The sequence below is a fragment of the Rousettus aegyptiacus genome, unplaced genomic scaffold (genome assembly GCF_014176215.1).
Source record: "Rousettus aegyptiacus isolate mRouAeg1 unplaced genomic scaffold, mRouAeg1.p scaffold_m13_p_1, whole genome shotgun sequence".
In the NCBI taxonomy this organism is placed as follows: Eukaryota; Metazoa; Chordata; class Mammalia; order Chiroptera; family Pteropodidae; genus Rousettus; species Rousettus aegyptiacus.
Genome location: NW_023416284.1, coordinates 170,921,973 through 170,943,533, shown reverse-complemented (window position 1 = coordinate 170,943,533; position 21,561 = coordinate 170,921,973). Strand labels below are relative to the sequence as shown.

At 32.9% G+C, this 21,561-nt stretch overlaps 1 protein-coding gene across 18 annotated transcripts in view; it reads left to right on the top strand.

Annotated features, from left to right (window-relative positions):
- SHPRH (SNF2 histone linker PHD RING helicase) overlaps nucleotides 1-21,561 on the top strand; it is a 73,657-nt gene that overhangs the window by 28,443 nt on the left and 23,653 nt on the right. For all 18 annotated transcript variants that reach the window (XR_001598895.2, XM_016160269.2, XM_016160265.2 and 15 more), the window contains 10 exons: nucleotides 4,317-4,405; nucleotides 6,739-6,831; nucleotides 8,739-8,846; nucleotides 9,775-9,917; nucleotides 12,907-13,080; nucleotides 13,395-13,457; nucleotides 14,834-15,059; nucleotides 15,927-16,070; nucleotides 17,164-17,265; nucleotides 21,438-21,509. Coding sequence is in view for 17 of the 18 variants with exons in the window: in XM_016160269.2 (XP_016015755.1) it covers nucleotides 4,317-4,405; nucleotides 6,739-6,831; nucleotides 8,739-8,846; nucleotides 9,775-9,917; nucleotides 12,907-13,080; nucleotides 13,395-13,457; nucleotides 14,834-15,059; nucleotides 15,927-16,070; nucleotides 17,164-17,265; nucleotides 21,438-21,509 (1,214 nt within the window). In the remaining variant the exon portion in view is untranslated. The remainder of the gene's footprint in view (nucleotides 1-4,316; nucleotides 4,406-6,738; nucleotides 6,832-8,738; nucleotides 8,847-9,774; nucleotides 9,918-12,906; nucleotides 13,081-13,394; nucleotides 13,458-14,833; nucleotides 15,060-15,926; nucleotides 16,071-17,163; nucleotides 17,266-21,437; nucleotides 21,510-21,561) is intronic.

Genomic DNA, 21,561 nt, shown 5'->3' with positions numbered 1-21,561 from the left:
TACTCACTGGTAGCACTTGCAGGTGCAGTGTTTACTCCAAGATGACTCACAGATTATAGTCCTAACCCAACCCCCAAAGTTTGCCATGAAATATCTTGTTTTTATTATTATTTTCGCATCACTCTACTATATGGATAGTCTTTGGAAAGAAATGACATCATTCATTCTATTTATAGCTTCTGTTTTTAGTATTGGTATTTCCGTTTACAAAACAAAGTAATTCTCTATTGCTGAAAATGTCAAATCCTAGAAAACGAAGCATTCCTACACATGATGTTAACATTGTTCTTGAACAGTTGTTAGCCAAGGATTCATTTGATGAATCCAATTTATGTAAACATTTCTGTTACATTAAGATTAGAGACAAGTTCTGTTTAGAAATAACTCCAAGAACAGTTTTTATATTTTATTTTTACATTGAAAATCAGTCAGATTTGCTTCAGCCTCAAGGAGTGTGTTTACGTAAAATTAACACTGGCAGTGGCTACACTTTTTTTTTCTAAAGAAGAAATAGGTTAACTGATTCTTATAACAAGCACCATTTAGCAAACACTGTTCCATATAAATATGAGACTCATTAGAACAATATATCATAGGTTTTAGAGTAAAGATTAAACATGTTAAGTAGAGACATTGAAACATAAATTCATACTTCTGTAGATGCAGATTTCAGTGTCTGATATGGAAAATACATAAGACCCTGCAGAAAAAATAATTAGTAACATTGAAGAATAGAATAGTGATAGTAACTATTCAATGTGAAAAAACAGAATTATGACTTAAAATTTTTAAAAGAGAATCATTGAGATTGTAGGTGGCTTCAGGTGCAACAACGAATACACTAAGTCTGGGAGGGAACAAATGGGTATTTAATATTGCAAAGTTTTTATACTATGTATGAAGGGGCATAATATCACATGACAATAGAATGTGACACGTCAAAGAAAGATATGTGCTATGCACCGTAAAGCAACCACTGAAAAACATAACAAAGAGGTAAAAATCTAAAAGAGGAGATTTAATAAAATAAATTCTCAATCAAAAAAACATTGAATTAAAGGGAACAAAGAACAAATGTAACAAATATAAAACAAATAGCAAGATGGTAGATTTAAACCGAAGTATATTGGCGATCACATTAAATGTAATATTCTAAATGCCCCAATTACAAGGTTTGCAGAATAGATTTAAAAAAAAAAAATTTAAAGCAATATCTAATAATATGCTATGTACAAGAAACCCCCTTTAAAGATGCAAATGTAAAAAGATAAAAAAAAGATAGTGTATTAACACTAATTTAAAAAAAGCTGGAGTTGCTATATCACTGTCAGACAAAGTATATTACCAAAGATAGTGTGATTTCATCATGGGGAAGTATCAGTCCTAAATGTTTATGCGCTTGAACCAGGGCTTCAAAGTAAATAAAACAAAAACTGATAAAACCTCAGTGAGAAATGGACAAGTCCACAATTATAGACAGATTTCAACAACTCTCTTCAATTATTGATAGAACAATAAGTGTTCTGTACAACGTGCTTGAAGTATTGTTCTTAACGTGAAGTGTGGATGCACATTGAAAACCTTACAGAAACATATAGGTGAAGCATGTTGTTTTGACTGCGATAATATGAAGTGACCTCAGATTCTTACCACTTTTCAACCTAATTTTATTAATAACTAATAATGGAACAAGGCATATTATTACATATTCTTGATAAATTGTTCAGACATAGCCCTTGCACCTCTGTGAGCAAATCTTCCCTCCTAGGACATTCCCTAAGAAAACTTGAATTTAATTATTGGTGTTTGCAAGTTTGGATCTTCTCTGATTATTCTTAATCATCACTCTTATCATCATTGCCATCGCAATTGCTAAGTGCACCTGTGGCTATGTAATGTCCAAACATCAGTATAAAACATAAAGTGGTCTGTGCTTTAGACTATAGTGAAAAACTAAGTATGGTAACTTTTAATAGAAAATATTTTTTAAATTAAACTCCCCTTTATTTCAACTTGGAAATAATTAGGCAAAAATTGGGAAATTATGCGTCATATTTAATATTAGTTTCTCAGTCCCAAATTAATGGAGTGGAATAATTGTGATTAAAATCTACAGAATACTTGACTATCACGCGTTCTTGGTCTTTAAAATACATGAATAATGAATATAGCATTTAAAATATTTCAGGTCTGTAAATCCAGCATCTCATCAGAGAAATGATAAAATTTCTACAAGCATTTTATATTATGCGTAACACTTTCATATGTATATCCCATTTTATCCTCATAAATACTCAATGACTGAGGTTTTATCATCCACATTTTATGTAATATAAGAAAACTGGAATTCAGAAGGCTTAGTTGCTTTCTCAAGATTATAGCTAATAAGTGTCAGAGAATTTGCCCTGGATCTTTTCATTTCAAATCAAATATTTAATGTTTTTATTATACTATGCCTCCTGCTTTATCAAGTAGACATTTATAAACCTCAATATTATGCTGTCTATGGTAGGTTGAAATTCACTGTCAAAAATTCCTAAAATGGAGTAATAATATTACTTATAGATTGTCACAATAGTAAAAATAAAATTTAAATTTCCCCTTTTGGTTCTAAAATTGCATTTCTGTTTTTATTCTGTTAAGACTCAGATTTCTTCACTTGGCCTCTTTTCTAGTCTCCTTTTCAGATTTATTCTTTTCCTTGCTATGAGGTTATACATGGTGTGGGAATTGGGGAGAAAGTTTTTCATCCGATCGTCTCTGACACTGTAGCACTCTGGCAGGATCACCAGGGGGTTGGCTCCTGTGTGACGTAACACCATGCTGTGGTATCACCGGCGGCACATCATCGCTCTTTTCAGAGAGTTTCCAACACGTTCCACTGTAGTTCTTGGTCTTTCTGTGGATGGAAACCATTGCTAATTGTTAAGAGAAATTCCCATCAGAAAGTCCATTAGTAAAGGCTATATTCATTTAATTGTAATTATAAACATAATTGTGGTGGATTTATTTCTTTTAGTTTCTATTGCTTCACAGGGATGTTAAACAATATACAATTTTAAAAGTAACATTACATATTTAACTTCTTAAATAATTTAAACTCTTCCAGTGTAGAGATCAGACAATGAAGATCTGACTTCTAAAAGGAATCTAAAATTAATTTCAAAATCTAGAGGGATTTACTTATATACAAACGTACATACATGATGTGTAATGAATATCCTAAGTCCTCATTGATTGTGATGTTTAAAACATGATATTTCAATTTTGTACAGTATCTTTTCTGTACATATTTTTTTGAGAAAATTAGGTTGGCAATATCAAATCAAATACAGTTTGTTTCCTTGGCAATGTTAGTGCCATCAAGTGGTAAAGAATAGGTATTTCCAAATTTGGCTTAAACTGCTTGTATAATTTATTGAATATGCATATTTCTTTGTCTTCCCCAGAAAGCATGTCTTGTTTTAATAAGCATAACAAATCTTCCCCAGAAAGCATGTCTCCTTTTAATAAGCATAAAAAATAGGTATTGTAGTGAATAGTTAATTTCAACTGCTTACAGCATAGTGTAGTCATTAAATGTATAGTAATTTTGAGGAGACAATTATTTAAATGAATTAGTTTCTATAAATGATATTATAAATACTAATAGAATCCGTATGTCTTTTGAAAAGCTTCATAAGAATCCTCAAATCTAAAAGAAGAGCTCATTGTGTGAGGATAATAGTGTTACTTCGACATTTTAATGTGAGTTTATTATTGTGGAAATAATCTTTTTTATAAAAGTGAACAGAAAGTGGCTGACTGTAAAGTTCTATGAAAATGTATGCTTTAGAAAGCTTTGTGTTAGGTTATTGGTAGAACTAGATGTAAAGCAGCAGTATAAAAGCAAGTGTTTTACACAACAATGAAAATGTCCTTATACCACTGAATTACATACTTAAAAATGATTGAAATGATAAATTTTATGTTATGTATATTTTACAGTAAATACATATATTTGTATTTATATGTAATCAGCTTTGACTAAAAAAAAAGAATGAACAACAAAATTTACACAGGTGTACATAGAAAGAGAAAACACTAGCTCTGAACAAATCCTAACTCCACAATATTAGTGAAACTAGATTGAAGTTTTTTTTAAAAAAAAGGGAGGGGGCATGTGATGATCAGGAAATAAAAGTTAAATTCCTTTTCTTAAATAAATAGTGATTTGTAATTGTTATATTTTTATAGACTTTTTAAAGATAGATAACTAGATCAAATTGAAAGCTAAATACATGACTTTCTTATTTAAATCCATTTTACTTACTCAGGTGAGTATGCATTGGCAGCAGAACTATACAGAGAAGTGTTGCGTTCATCTGAGGAACACAAAGGAAAACTCAAAACCGATTCACTCCAAGTAAGTAAAAACTGGACAGTTTCAGGTACATATTTTATGTGTTTTTAAAGAAATAACTTTTCTAAATATTTAAGAAGATGAAGGGTAACAAATGGATTGAGTCATAATCTCTGGCGATGATGCTTGGGATTTGGTCTTTTTAACAAGCACTGTAGGTGGTTTGCATATGCAGTCTTCCCTCAGTATCCTTGGGGGATTGGTTCCAGGACCCCCGTCCCCAGGATACCAAAATCTGTAGATGCTTATGTCTCATAAAATGGTATAATTTTGCATAAAACCTATATTTGCATATAGTCTAGCAGGGTATATCTACAATCACTTCATTCGGGTGGATTTAGCATAGTGCTCGGTATATGACAAATTCAAGTTTTGCTTTTGGGAATTGTGTGGGACTTTTTTTTCCCAAATACTTTTGATTCATGGTTGAATCTGCAGATTTGAAACCTACAGATATGGAAGGCCAATTGTACACGAAAGTTTGAGATTTTTCTCAAGTCATTTGACAGTTTTTGAATTACTACACTATTCCATGTGCTCAGCCCATTAATGGCACAAGGCTAACTAGATAAATCTAACCTACATTAGAAAAACAGCTTGGAGTATTTATACTTTGGAGAAATATAGTTTTATCACTTTGTATGACCATCAACATATTTATTCACACGGTTTTCACCAAAAAGAATAGAAAATGAGTTAAACTGAGCAGGGGAACTAAGTAATAACAAAACCTGTCTAATGATTTTCTATTTTAATTTTTGGAGGTCTTTTAGGGAGATTTGGATATTTCAGTTACAACATTTAAGTATTAAATCTCTTTCCGTTTTTAGTTCTGTTCAGTGGATTATATAGACAAGGTTCTCTAGCTAAATGGTAGATAAGGACCACTTTTATTAATCTGGGAAAGTTCAGGCTTGAGTCCCTGGTGAGATGTCTTTACCAATCATGACGTAGACCTTGGGACCTACATGTTCACATGTGCTCCACTGGGTATTAGGAAACACGTGTGAGGACAGAGGAGAAGAGAGAAAGTTAAATACAAGTCTCCTTATATCTGCAGCATGGATAAGGATTACAGAGGGCAGGCCCTGGGCCTTAAGCAAATGTTGTTTGCTTCACAAAGGAAGGAGGGAATGAAACGGTGGGCTCCTGAATAAAGGTAACAAAAGTAAAAGAGTAGACAAGAAGATAAGTTTAGTATGCTTGAGTTCAAGAGTAAGCAGTCAGCATGGTTCTCACAGCCCCATCTACTGATAAAGCAAGGCCTACTGGGTGTCTTGTTCTGTTCAGTCAGATAAGCCACTCTGTGGCTTGCATAAAACATCTAAGGGGATAGAGAGAGACAAGTGTCCCTCCCAGTCTCTTCCACCACCTTATGCAGAAAGCACCAAAAGTCCTCTTCATGAGCACACAGAGACAAGGGAAGCTGAATTTATACTGCTTTGCTTCTCTAGTGTTATTTACACATTTGTTGTTGCTGTTAAATCTGACAGTGTTACTTACTGTATTACCTATCTATGAAGCTATGTCAAAAAGACCTGAGACAGTCGAGTAACTCTTCAGAGGTCTGTACTGTCGCCTGTAATCTGTAGCCAAACAGAGTAAACCTTTATAGTCTCAAATCACTGGCACCAAGTCAGATCTTACCAGAAATACTCTCCTGATTCAGTTTTATTTGTTTTCCCAAGTTAACAGATAGAAATTACTTTTACTTTATTTCTTAGAGCCCTTGACCCCAGAGAGAATCTCTAACCAGATGCAGACTTAATATCACAAAGAGAAGCCTGGCTTATATTGATTACAGAGATAGTTAGATATAAGATAGTTTTCTCCTTCCTACACCATCTTCACCTCTAGCCTCTCCCCTTTTCAGCTCTGCAGTTCAACAGATCCAGGTCACGGCCCTGTATTCTAATGTATCTCATCACCCCTATTTTTATCATAAATAATTGTTAGGCTTGTCCACACTCATTTCCCAGAAGGGGAATCAAATCTATTTTTATTTGACGGGTCTTATTTGGCATGCTGTTTGTGCCTCATATAGATAAATGCTTGTACAGTAGAAAAAAATATATTACATATTCTGCTAAGTGCATAGACATATTTCATAAGGCTGTTTTAATTGAAGAAAAATTATGTCATTTTGAATTAAGATCTTTACTATTAAACTGGTTTTCTCTGAGAAAGATGGTACCCAAATTGTTTTAGAGGAAAAGTATTCATTGCTGTGATCTTAAATGTGGTGTTAGTGCTCTGTATGCCATTATTAATAGTAGGTTCTCTCTTTAGAGTCTACTGCATCAACCGTCATAATTACTGCCTTTGTGTGTTTATAGAGACTTCACGCTACCCATAACTTGATGGAATTGTTGGTAGCCAAGCACCCAGGGATACCTCCTACCTTGCGAGATGGCAGACTTGAGGAAGAGGTAATTATTATTTCTTCATTGTGTCTGTTAAAGAATATTTTTTTCAGACTTCACGCTCCATCTAGTTGATATTTCCTAGGGTCTGTAACATTTAAATAAAGGTAATCATCTTTTCCTGCTGTTCGAACTTTGCTGTGGTGATTTTGGGTGGCAGAGAATGACAATACATATTATTTTGCTACCTGGTGATCTGCTTACAGATACATGGTTACTGCTTGTTGTAGATATGGTTATTGTTAGTCAGCAGCACAGGAAGTAAATAAATAACATAAAAAAAAGGAGACCTTATTGATCTCTTGACAGATCTGCAAAAGATGTAGTTTAGTAAAACTAAAAAGTTTGTACTTTCTCCACCTTGCTGTGTATTATTTATGGCAGTAAATAAACTCAATTTTTCGGTAGTATTTCTTACGTCTGCTCAAAGAAGTTCCCTCTGCAATGAATATTGCCTCTCATTGGGAAGAGTGATACTATAAATTATTTCACTACGAATTGTTAATAAGTTTGTTATGTTACTTTACTCATGGATTTTTGCCTTTTTAAAGGTCAAGCTGTGGCAAAGCTTAAATCTAAAGAGTAGTAGATGATGTTTGAAATGTATTGAACTTGTAAGTAGAGCTTTTATTTAAACCAACAAGATAAAAAAGGAGGTTGTGTAAGTATGTACAGCACTTCCTTGTTGTTAAATGGCAGTCTGCATGTTGGAAATTTTTGAGTGCAGTTTAATTCCTGGTGCTGGCATATAATCAGCCACTCTTTGTTTTAATGCCTGTAGTTGATAGGAAACTCTGGGAGTCAGTCCAGTCTGTTAGTAGTTAGCTTTGATGGCCAGCTGACTGATCTGAGAAATCCTCTGCTTCAGTCACCTCCTGTTGTAGATTAAGTAATGGAAGCCCAGGGAAGCAATGCCTTATCCAAAGATATGTATCGTTCAGTCAGACCTCATGAAATTATCATTTTCGTAAGTCAAAAGTGGTCTGATATTGGTAATTTCATCTGGTTTATAAGAATAAAAAATTTTCAGTATTTCTTTTGCTTGCAAATTACGTAATCCTTATCTTGTAAAGTCGAAAGGGGAAGAATTTTTAAATTCTTGTTGTATTAATCTGCTAGGGCTGCCATAACAAAATACCACAGACTGAGGCTTAAACAACAGAAATTTATTTCTCACAGTTCTGGATTCTGGCGGTCTAAGATCAAGGTGTCAGCAAGGTTGGTTTCTCCTGAGGACTCTCCTTGGCTTGTAGCTGGCTGCCTTCTCTCTCTGTCCTCAGTTAGCCTTTCTCTTTATGCTTGCTTCCCTGTTACCTCTCTTTTCTTTGAAGGAGACCAGTCATATTGGATTAGGGCTTCACCCTTATGATCTCATTTAACTACATTTAACTCATTTAATCACCTCCATAAAGGCCCTGTCTCCATGTATGCTCACATTGGGGTTAGGGCTTCACCATATGGATTTGGGGAGAACATAATTCAGTCCATAACACCTCTGTTACTGTATATTCTCAAGTATTATTTCTATATCAATGCTGTTCTAAGAAATAACTAAATTAAATGAGATTCTAAAAAGTATCTTTGCTTTGTTTTATAATTTGAAATGTTACTGTTCTTCTCACTTCCTCTTTTTTTTATTTTTTAATTAAAAGTTAGAAATTGGGGGAGCAAACCCTCGGGAATTCTTAAGTTTTGTGACTTACAGGTAAATGTGTTTTCTTCGATATGTATCTTAGGAATTTCTGGCATGGCTTTTATAGTCTCTACAGTACACTTTTAGAGTTTTATGTTTAAATTAAGTGTCTTTAAATACATAAAATAACCACATTGTTCTTGAAACCTCATACTAAGTTAATTCCTAGACCCGGGAGTGAAAGTTGAAACAAAAAGGAGTTTTGTTTCCATTGGAACAGGCCGAGCAGCTGCGCGAGCACTACATGAGCAAGTGTAACACGGAGGTGGCGGAGGCGCAGCAGGCCCTGCTGCCTGTGCAGCAGGCCATCCGCGAGCTCCACAAGAAGGTCGGTCCCCGCAGTGGCCTCTCCTGCTCCTGTCTGTCTCCACGGGGCGCTCTGGGTCTTGCTTTGCTGTGGAGAGAAGCTCGAACTTTCTTACTCTTCTTGGAATTCTAAGCCCCTAGTATGGCACCTGTCCCACGACGAGTTTATTTGCTGTTAGCAATGTTTATTGATTGAATGTGGAGATAAATCACCTGTTTTGAGGTTATTCTCTTCCAGTGCTTTTAAGCTCTAATGGGTTTCTTTTACCTTGGCTATATAACAAGTTGTCTTTTGAAGAAAGTAAAGACTTCCATAACCTCCTTTTGATCTTAGATGTATATGTTTCCAAAAATCTTCTTTTAAGATGTCAGAACATTAGACCCATGAGTATTTTTCTTATGCAATACGTGCAATTTGAAATTAGTAGCAAAGTCTGAAGAAGAGGCTACACAGAATATATTCTCATTTGCTTTTTGATTTTAACCAGTTGCTCCATATTTTTTTCTTCCTAATGCATTAATTATTTAATATTCAGGCATACGGTTTTGTTAGTTATCATAGATTATTCTTGAGTAGAATCTAGTTCAGTTAATTGAGTATTAGCATGATATCTTTATGCTGAGAAAGAAACCCTTTATCTTTTCAAATGAAATGAGTACTGAATTTTCATTTTGGTGAAGTATTTTTTAGCACAACTTTATTATACAAGTGTATACAATAAATTTTCATTCATCTAGAACAGACAGGAAACAGGTGTTCTTTTTAATTATATATACAAAAGTTGTACTCATCCATTGTATGTAGAATATGTGTACTTGTCTCCCCGCTATTATAATTTCCTTGAGAGTAGCATTTACTGCTTCCTTTGATTTTTTTCACAGAACCCAAGTGCCAGAAACATAGTGAGTACTAAAAAAATTTAACTGATCAGCTCTTCTCTTTTTTACAGATTTCTTCTAATTCCCGTTGGTGGCTGAATGTGATCAACAGAGCAATGGAATTTGCTATTGAAGAGGAGCTTGTTCAACGAGTGCGAAATGAAATAACCAGCAACTACAAGCAACAAACTAGCAAGCTTTCTATGTCAGAGAAGTAAGAGAATAGTGCAAAATAGAATAACTGTTTGAGTAGTACCCCAAATATTCATATCGTTCAGTATTAAGAGGTACACTTAAATATCAGATCAGATTGTGGCTATGAACATTTAGATTTTATATATTGTTAAGTGTACATTTTAAACCAAAATATTGGGTATAAGTCTAAAAGAGCCTTTTTTTTCCCTTTATATATTAGTCCTTTTAAAATAGTCTCTTTTTAGTGTTTTTTTTTTTTTTTGAATCTGCTTAAAGTATTTTCTTTGTATCTTTCTTGCATAAAGTTGTTTAAAGCCAGCCCTTACAAAGTTTTGAAATGGTCTTTGTTTTGGAGAATTTTGTTCTTGCAGCAAGGCATTCATACTTTCTTATATAATTAATTTCCTAAGTATCATAGTGCAACAGTGGCCCAGTTTTTATATTGTAGAGTTACCTGCTCTCTCTTCCCCCATTTTCCTTCTCATCAACACTCGTCATTCTTTAGGGTCTTCATAGTTAAATTGGATTATTGCCCTAGAACTGTAAGTGCTGAATAATTTTTACCAAAGAACAAATTTGCTATTTATCAAGAGGACCCTCAGTGGTGTAACCCAAAGGAATGTCTGTTCAATGTGAGGAACTTAGGTGTTGTGGCAAAACGGTGGATTCTTGGTAGGGGGACTATGAAAGAATCATTTTATTGCTTCTCAGATCGCATCCCAGTATAAGATCAGCCTTGGGATTTATGTCGTTTTCAGTGAAAAATTCATCATATCTTTGAAATCTTTTAAAATATTCTTATTTACTCTTGTAAAAGCTTTTCTAAATGTCTGCTAAAGCCCTAACGAGATGTGCTGTATTTTTCATGTGTTGTTATTAACTTGGATGTACTTTATTACAGTTTTCACCTTTTTTACCATACAGAACCTGATGGGCTTCTTGTTTCTAAATATGTTCAGTGTATTACACTCTCAAGTGTACTTCCTATTTCCCTGTTTATCTCAAGAATCACTGTTCCAGAATAAGTTATCATTTAAGTCATGGTTCATTTTATCCAATTTAAACACTTTATCCTAATGTGTTCTGCCAGCATTGTGGAACCAGCTGATAAGAAAATATTTTAAATATCTTGACCTCATTTTTCTTCAATCACACAGATACTACTTACAGATGGTCTATCCTCATATTAGAACATCCCCTTATTAAATGTTTTGAGGTCCCAGGACTGTTAAAGGACAAATAGGAAACATAAAATGTACCATTGATTATACAAACATTCTTTTCAAAAACATTAGACATAAATAGGAAGTAATGGAACACATTTTAAAATACTTACTGTATAGTACATATTACATATATTATATTACATATTATATATACAGAGGTTATTTTAACATTGCTATGTTTTTTAATGAGATTGATGTATCAGAAGCCAAATTATTCCTGTTTGCTTATTAATGACTCTTGGGAAAGGTTTTGTAGCTTCGTGATTAAGCGCACAGGTAGGTAGGTTCTTAAGTCAGGCTACTGGTGTTCACGTCCCATTTCTACCGCTTATTAGTTCTGTGACCTTAGGACCGGAATGTAGTTTTTTTCATCTATAAAACTACACAGCATTGTTGTAAAGATTAGGAAATGAATATTTGTGAAGTGCTTACTTAAAATGGTGTCTGCCATTTAGTATGGTGTTTGATAGTTACCTTCTATTATTATGTTTTCTTCTCTTTCACTTAAAGGACCTTCATGAGAATATTGCTAAGATTTGTTAAATGCTGATTGTGATATTTTTCAGGCCCTAGTCACATTGCTCATACATGAGTTAGTAGAGAGAAATTTTTTCAAAGCTTCCCTTTTGTTTAAAAGTTAATTTTTGTAGCGTGATTAAAATTTCTAATAAATTAGAAATGAAAACTTTGTTTTGTGTTTGTGAATAATATTGATACCTAACCTAATTGTGTTCGAGCATCTCTATGCAGATTCTTCTAGAATTTATTCAACAGCTATTTCATGTCTATTACATATGCTTTTTTAAATAGGATATGATCTAATTCTTACTTTCTGAAAGTTAGCTTAATAAGACAACACCCATGAATAATTTGAGAAATATTTGAGTATGTGTAAAAACTGAACATAACAAAGTACTGAAATGACTGATATTTTTAATAAACCCCATAGAAAGAAACATTAGTGTTGGCGAAGCCTTCAGGAAGTAGAGCAGGCTCTTTTGAACAATTTATAGAGAAGAGTATATTGCCATTTTAGGAAGGAGAAAAATATGTGCTTAACTTTAACAACAAACAAATCATGTTTGTATTTTCATTTTCTTTTTTCTTATTATTCTGTGCTTTCTTTTTCCTTTCATAAACTATACATTTTTTTTCTTAGCCCATTTCATTCACAGTTTGTCAGAATAGTTAAGAGCATTGTGTTTGGGTTTAACTCCTAACTCTGCCGCATAATACCTTTGTAATTTAAATTGTTTTTGTTAAGCTTTATCCATAACATGGACTAGGAAGTATCTATTGAAATTTTACAAGCAAAGTGCCTGGCATATAGTATATGCTTAGTATATAATATTAATTTCCTTGTAACATGGAATATCTTTGCTATTTTTCATCCCAATTTTCCATCTTTATTTTTCATCCTGCCGTCACCTTGCCACATGTCAGCTAGCATGTCAGGAGGAACATCTGTAGTCATCATAAAGAAGAAAGAATGTGGCAGTCCTACTTTTTCAAAAACATCTTAGACAGCAACATAGATTTTGAGTACTGTTTTTCATTTCCTGACAACAGGAACTGGCAGACTTTTTACCTTTGTGGTAGACAATCCAGTGTTACTATTCTTTGACTACTAATAAACACCAATTGAACACACTCCTAAGGTAAACTCAGTAAGGTGTGACTAGATAAAATGTTGCATAGTTTCTTTGTTTAACACCCATTTTCTAAATTTTGAAGAAATTGACCTGCTGTTCACTTCTGTTGTGCACGGTGCTGCTAAATCAGGTTCCGTGACTGCAGAGGTCTTCAGTTCTTACTTACAACACAAATGGAAGAGTTAAGTAAGTTCCAGAAGCTAGTGAGAGAGGCTGTAAAAAACCTGGAGGGACCTCCGTCTCGTAATGTTATTGAGTCTGCAACAATCTGCCACCTCCGACCAACCAGACTTCCTCTCAACTGGTAGGTAATGGGAGAAATCTTAGGGTGAAATGGTATTCCATTAAGCTGCATTTCTTCTGAGAGAAGAAACAATGGTTCATATAATAAAATTATATGAATAAAATTCTGCCTGAATTTAGACAGAAATCGAGATGTATTATTACTCTTTTAAAAAAAGTCTCAAGGACCACAAATAAAAACCATTAAATTTTTTTCTAAAATGGCATATTTGTTGAAAAGAAAAAGTGAAGTATAAAATACTGAGCCTTTCTTAGAAATTACCTGATTGCTGGTTATGTTTGTGACTATTTCTTTGATAATTTCTTCTTTTCTAGCTGTGTCTTTTGTAAGGCTGACGAATTGTTCACAGAGTATGAATCAAAGCTATTTTCTCACACGTAAGTTCTCCAATTATTTCCCATCAGGAAAATGAAATATTTACAAAACTTGGTGTTTTAAATAATAAGACTATATTTTCCTCACAATAACCTTTTTCTTATTTTTTCCTTTTATTAAATCAATTCAGTAAACTTTGGCATTTGCTCGTTTAACATGTTCAGTTGCACCTATGCTGAAGTTTACCTAAAAATGCTCATGTCATGTAGTAATGTCTCATTGAGAGACAGTTTAGGGGAGTAACAGCCTCTCAAGTCCAACAGATTGGAACTCAAATCTCTGCCCACTTGGGAGCAAAGTACTTCTCTAAGCCTCAGTATCCTAATTCATGAAATGAAAGTAATAACACTTCTTGAGGTTTTTTTTTTTTTTAATATATATATATTAAGAAAATGTACATACTTGCTTAGCATAGTGTCTGGTACATGGTAAGTGTCATATAAAATGTTAGCTCTCATTATTAATATATTTTCTCCAAAACAAATTTGAAGTCTTCATCCAGTGTCAAGAATTAAGGTAGACTAGTGGTTACCAGAGGGTGGGGAAGAGGGAGGAGGAGGAGGGAGGCAGAACGGGTAAAAGGGTCAAATAGGTGGTGACAGAAAGAAATCCAAATATGGGAGGTGAACACACAATGCAATATATATATGCCTTACTGTTAAATTGTACAATTTACTGGATTTTGTTAACCAATGTCACCATAAAAGAACTTAAAAAAATAAAAAAATAAATAATAAAATGATTGAATGGACATAGACGTAAACTATATTTTGTAATAAGATCATATTAAACATACCGTCTTGTAACCTGAATTTTTAAGTAGATACAATTTTACTTTTAAAAAATGAAAGAGAATTAACCTTCTTAGTGAATACATATAGCTATGGCATTAGCAAAATCATTTCTGTTTTACAAAACTAGAACTTGAGAAAAGGCTAAGTTCTGACTCCCTCAAAAAGAAAAAAAAAGAAGATTGACTGTGCATTTAGATCATCTTGTGATTTTTTTTTTTTTTTTTAGACGGGGGGAGTGGTTAGGTTTTTGTCCGTCTTTTTGTTTTTGCATGGTTGACTGTGGTGCTAGTTGGTGTTTTACATTGTTTTAATTCTTGGAGTAAGATTTCAGCCTGGAATTTAGAGCCATTTATTATGCCAAATGGCCCTCAAAAACTGTTCAGATTTATGATGCCTCAGGCATTTTCAGAATTACTGTGGTTTTTCCAAAGTCTTCCAAGCTTGATCTTGTAGACATAACTTTAAGAAATGGTGAAATTTTCATGACTAACCTTGTTTCCCTATTGGCTCTGTCAGTATAAATTTTATAGTGCTTGTTCCCCACTGATAATAGTTATTATAGTATTGTTCTCAAATGTCTTCAGAGTCAAAGGCCAGACTGCAATATTTGAGGAGATGATAGAAGATGAAGAAGGACTGGTGGATGATCGAATAACTACCACCAACCGGGGTCTGTGGGCAATAAGTGAGACAGAGCGATCTATGAAAGCTCTGCTGTCATTCGCAAAGTCACATAGATTTGATGTTGAATTCATTGATGAAGGAAGTACTTCAATGGATCTCTTTGAAGCTTGGAAGAAGGAATATAAGGTACAGTATTTAAAAACTTCCAATATTTAAAGTTCTCCTGATTTACATTCATTTTAGTAGCTACTTTCCTTTTTCTCTCTTCGATTTTTAAAAATCTGCCTAGAGATTTGAAGTGTCATAATTTGTATTTCCCTAAAATGTAATGATTATAATGACGAATAATAAACACAATAATACTGAACAAATAAGGAACTTCTATTTATTAAATTTCTAAAGAAAATTATTATTAAAATGAAATTTATATGAAACCTTTTACTTAGCTGTGAAAATGGTCATTCTGTTCCTAGCTTGATCTTACACTGCTGTTCTGTGAAATTATTTTTCTTTTATTTATTTTTTGTAATTCCGTGAAATTAGAGTATTTTTTAGTTTTTTGTTTTATTATACTTTTGCTCTGTGAATAACAACAAACGATCAACAGCCTAGAAGATTGGAGAACATAGTAAGTTTTTCTCAATATTACAAGACTGGAAACCATTGCAATTAATTCACAAAGTGATACTTCATATTAATACTTTAATATTTTCATCATATTATAACTCTGTCCTTGAGATGAGATTCTAGAATTTGTTAATTTTGAATTATTCTTTATATTTGGATTTTTTCCATCTATTATCCTACTTAGCAGGTGAGATGGGTGAGGGAATGAAAGAAGAGTTTTTCTTTATAGATATAAGTTGGAATTCCATTTAATATATTTTTCAGTGTAAAGTTCTTGCCTTTTAAAGCAGGATAAAAATTTTTATTCAGAAAAATGTATATATCATAATACCTCACTGAAGACTTTTGATCAAGACACATCTTGGTTGTTTCAACCAATTTTAAGTATGTGCTTTACTACTGTCCTTGTCTTTTCTGTTCCTCCAGTTGCTTCACGAATACTGGATGGCTCTGCGGAATCGTGTATCTGCTGTTGATGAACTTGCAATGGCTACAGAACGACTAAGAGTACGCCATCCTAGGGAGCCAAAGCCCAATCCACCTGTTCTTCACATCATTGAACCACATGAGGTAATTTGCAAATAAATCACAAAAAATAGCACAAAAATCCAAGATCCATAGTCAGGACAGTGATCTCTTCAATAAGTATGCATTTAATCTTTTTCTTAGTTCAACTCATATGAAATTGTTGGATTTTGTTGGTCAAAAATAGTCAAAGATGAGTAATTTTATATCGAATACTTGGTTAAAATTCACTGTTTTGGAGCATTTGTTTATTTCCAGATGGTATATTCATCTATTTTTGAGCACCTTCTATAAACCAAAACCTGAAGATATCCTTGGGCAGTTTTTAGACACATGCCTTTTTACTTCAACTTTTGTCAGGACAAGAAAAATCTTTCCTAAGAACAACGAAAAACTTCTTTTGCAGTGTTTTCCTTTGAATAGATATTGATAATGTATCTTTTAATCAATCCCTCTTTGTGTCTCAGGATTAAAAAATAACTTCAGCAGCTTTTTCCCTTCCACATTAATATTATTTTCTTCATAGTTTATTTTTATTCCTTATGGATGTTTAATCTTTTAAATCCTTTTCTTTCTGTAGAGCTTGGAGACTAACTTAGAAAAACTTAGAACTATTCTTACATACTATTTTACTTAACTTTTAAAATATAATTCTCAATACATTTATTCTGTGAAAGCAAGCTCCTCTTATTTCATACTGTTTTAACGTCTCCTGTGTTCTCCTGAGGAGCCCGGGTGGCCCGGTCAGGGGATGCGCTGGCAGGGAGTCTTCCCTGGGTTTCTTAGAATCACTCTAACCAGAGCAGCATCACACTTTGTGTTTCTTACCCCGTGGATATATTACTCAAAAAAGATACATAAATAGAGTTCGAGTTGATTTTTATCTGACATCAAGTGTATAGGGAAGCTTCCTATTCAAAAGAATTCTACGTTGAATTTTGTGTTCTGAAAAGCAAAAAATATATGTATTTCCTTTCGAAATATATGCTTAGTTATTCATTTTACAAGTTTGAGTTTTCACGTGTAAATGAGTTTTCTGAAAAGAGGACACATTTATATTATTGAAGAAGAATTATGCATGTTTAATATAATTTAACCATTGTTCTGAGAGAATAAAGAAATTGTTTTCTTTTTTTAGGTAGAACAAAATCGGATAAAGCTACTAAATGATAAAGCTGTTGCTACATCACAGCTTCAGAAAAAACTTGGGCAGCTTCTTTACCTAACCAACTTAGAGAAGGTATTGTTAAAGATGCTACTTTTTCCCATGTTGCATTGTTAATACACCACTTTAGTGACTTCTTCCATTTAATCTATTAGTCCCATATGATACAGATTTTTTTTTTCAATCTTTTATTTGTGTTAGTTATATAAGTCAGAATACTAGCTGTGTCTGCAATAGCTACATAGATCACAAAATATATTTGTAGAAAATATGTTACACAGATAATATAAAGGTGTACACTATATAGTATAGAACAGTATAAACAGACAAAATTTCAAAGCCTTGAATGTGGAAGTATTAACAATATACTTGTTGGCAAAGATTGCATTATTTAATATGTACGTATGCATTCATTAATACAGAGATGTTTTAAAATTTGTTATTTGAAACTGTAAGATGTTTGGAAAGCTGTTAAGTCAGAAGACATAACGAATTATTGAATGTAATTCACGACACATTTTCTGAGTTGTGAACAAACTATTACATTGTACGTTAATATATATACCTCCATTTTATTATAGGAATAAATGTCAGGTGTCAGAGTACCTTATCAGTACAAGATGTAGTAATAGATTTTTGGATAAGGCAAATGAAGGAAAGCACCAGACTAGAGTTGGTCCTGTACACTGATACAAATACATTTAAGAGAATCATTAAATCCTGGTGGTGACAAAATGAAAAGTTGAACAATCATTATAGGTAACTGTGGCGATTAAGAGATAGACTTTGGACCCCAGACAGTTCAAGTTTGAATCACGATGTCACTATTTTCCAGTAATAAGACTTTATTCTAGTTATTTACCTCTCTCTGCCCTATCTATAAATTGATAATAATAACACTATTTTTAGGGCCTTCTTGAGGAGTATATGATTTAATATATGTAAAGTGCTAGTGATGTTCCTGGTTATTAAGCATTTCCTAAGTGTCGTTGTTATCATATTACTACTGTTACTGTGATGACTACTATTATTCTGGCAGGAGAAAAGGAGACAGGAAGACTTAAAAATTAGTCTTATGCAAAATGCTAACCATAGAAAAATAACATTTGAGGGGAAAAGTCAACATTCTCAGATGTAAATTTCTAAAATGTAAGATTTCTATACTTTGAATATGAAAGTGAAAATTAAGAGACAGTCTTATCAAACATAAAATGATATCCTCTCTATGTTGAATTATTTTTTAAATTAAAATTTCAAGCAAAACCCGATTTGGTTAATAATATAAGAAAAAATATTTAATCTATAAATGAAAGAAAATCAAATTAAGTAGCTACCATTTTCTGCCAAAACGTAGGCAAAAAGATTTAAATAACATTCCACAATGGTAAAGGGACAGTGAATAGATATTTTATGCATTACCAATGAAAATATAAATTTATATAGCCTTTCGCTGAAAGCACTTGAACATGTATTGGTAATTTTATATACCTCATATCCTTTGACTCAGTACTTCTTGTAATTTTCCCTAGATATTCTAATTAATAGAAATTTAGGAAGTGAATTAGGTAGAAGGATATTTATTGCAATGGTATTTATTATAATAATAAACATGAAAAACTAAATGTCTAACAAAAAGTATATTTATATAAATCCTGGATTATTCTTATAATGACAAGATATAAATATTTTAAGTGGTTTTTTCAGTGAATTAATAAGAAAAGAAATGCTCATGTTAGAAAGTTGAGAGAAAAAAATAGAATTGTAAATGGATAATTTCAGTTTTTTGTGATTGTTTCTTTAAAAGATAATGAACTTAACAAACTTTTTAAATGATTACGTTTTCTGACAGTCAAATATTTATTGAGCATCTGCTATGTACATGCATTATTGTACTAGGAGTTTGAGATAGACTTGGTCCCCGGCCTCAAGGAGTTTTGACTAATTTGATGTAGACTTATCATAGGCACTGGATCAAGTAGTGATTTGGTATACTTTTCAGCCATAAAAAAGAATGAAATCCTGCCATTTGCAACAACATGTATAGACCGTGAGGGCATTATGCAAAGTGAAATAGGACAGAGAAAGACAAATACCATATGATCTCATTTACATGTGGAATCTGAAATAAAACATGGATACAGACAACTGATTGCTGGTTGCCAGAGATGAGGGTTTACAGAGGTGGATGAAATGAGTGAAGAAGGTCAAAAAATGTAAAATTCCAGTTATAGAATAAACAAGTCGTGGAGACGTAATGTATAGCATGGTAACTATATTTAATACTGTATTGTATATTTGAAAGTTGTTAAGTGAGTAAATCTTAAAAGTTCTTACCACAAAAAATAAATCTGTAACTGTGTGGTGACGGATGTTAACTAGACTTACTGCGGTGATCATTTTTTAATATATACAAATGTCACATCATTCCTTTGTATACCTGAAACTAATATAAAATTGTATGTCATTTTTACCTCAATTTTTAAAAAGTATGTTTTTCTAAAGGAATTAAACTAGAAATCAGTAATGGAAAGATAATCAGATAAATCCCTAGATGTTTGGAAATTAACAACACACTTCTGAATAGCGCATAAATCAAGGAAGTCACAATGGAAACTAGAAAATATTCTGAACCAAACAAAAATGAAAATATTTGACAATGTGCAGTTAAGGCATGCTTAAAGGGAAATTTATAACTTTAAATCAGTGATCTGCAAACTGCTAAGTATAGGATAAATCCAGGCCACTACCTGATGTTATAAATAAAATTTTATTGGAACACAGCCACACATTTGTTTTTATATTATTTGTATCTGCTTTTGTGCTACAGCAGCAGAGTTGAGTAGTTGCAACAGAGATCCTGTGGCCAACAAAAACCTAAAATATTTACAACCAAGCTCTTTATAGAAAAAATGGTAATCCTTGCTTTTAAATCAATTAAAAAAGAAGAGATAAATTATGCTAGATTGTTTACAGAATGCTACAGTAATACTCCCTCTTGTGTTCATGCTCTTAAGATGATCTCCTCTTACTGTGACTCTGGGCTTGGTCATATGACTTGCTTTTGGCCTTGTGGCACAAGTGGAGACTTGGAAAGTCCGTGCACATTGGAGTTCTGCCAGTCTTGCTTTTCTCCGGAACTCCAAGACTTTGTGAAGAAGCCCAGCCTGCCTTTGAGATGCATAGGCCTCAGCTCAGCCCTCTCCCCAGACCATCCCACCTACCTACTGCTAGATGTGAACGTGAGACCATCCCGCACAATCCAGCCCCAGCCGTGTCAGCCCTCCCCAGAATTTCCCAGCTGACCTATGGACTCAGAAGAAATAAATGGTTGATTTAGCCACAAGTTTTTATGTTATCTGAAACAAATCAATAATTAAGATAAGAATAATGCAGTTTAACCTTTTTAAATGCCTGCATAATTACATTTTAGTTAATGAAATTATTTTTAACTCTTAGAGTTACTGATTCCATGCACAATTTAGCTTTTTTTAAACTATGAATAAAAGTCAAAGGATAATCAAGAACAGTTGTTTTCTTTGTTTGTTTTTTCGTTTTGTTTTTTTTTTTAACTATGTGGTTAGAGAAACTGCAGACTTAAAAACTTCAGTGATCTGTGAGTCTAACTTTATGTTTTCCTCAGTTTTAAAAACTGTCCATTTGATGACTTTTTGGAAGCTCTTTCAGTTTTTGAAATAGTTTTAAGAAGATTTTGAAAAGCTGTTATACTTCAGTAGCATTTCCAGGCACAGATAGGTGTCAATGAACTGGATTCTAGTTTTTCTTTGCTTTGCCTTAATGAGATTAGAAAAAGGATACTGAGAAGAAGGCAGTGTTAATAAGTTATATAAATAAATGCTACTTCTTCTCATATCTGCAATCCCATGCGAAGTGCACGTGCAGAATACATATTTCTTCATAACAAAACCAAGCTTGAAAATAAAATTTTGAGAATTTAGCTGTTATATTTTGCTTTTCATTTTACACTATGATAATCACAAATATAAATGATATAACTTTAACAAACTGTAATAAAAATTGTTTCCATCTTTTTGTTCACTCCTTTCATAAATGTTATTTGTAAATCTCAAAAATCATAGCATCAGGTAGTATATGAATTATTAAGTCATCTCAACTGTCAGGTTATTTAAATTGCAATTGCCAGCATTCATTTCTACAAATTGAATTATAAAACATGTATCAGTTGTAAAACATGTACCTAATATATTTTTGAATTTTTGTTTTAATAGTCTCAAGACAAAACTTCAGGAGGTATTAATCCAGAACCTTGTCCAATCTGTGCTCGACAGCTGGGAAAACAGGTGAAATTAAGTAAACATCACATGCATTTATAAAACACATTACACTTTTCAG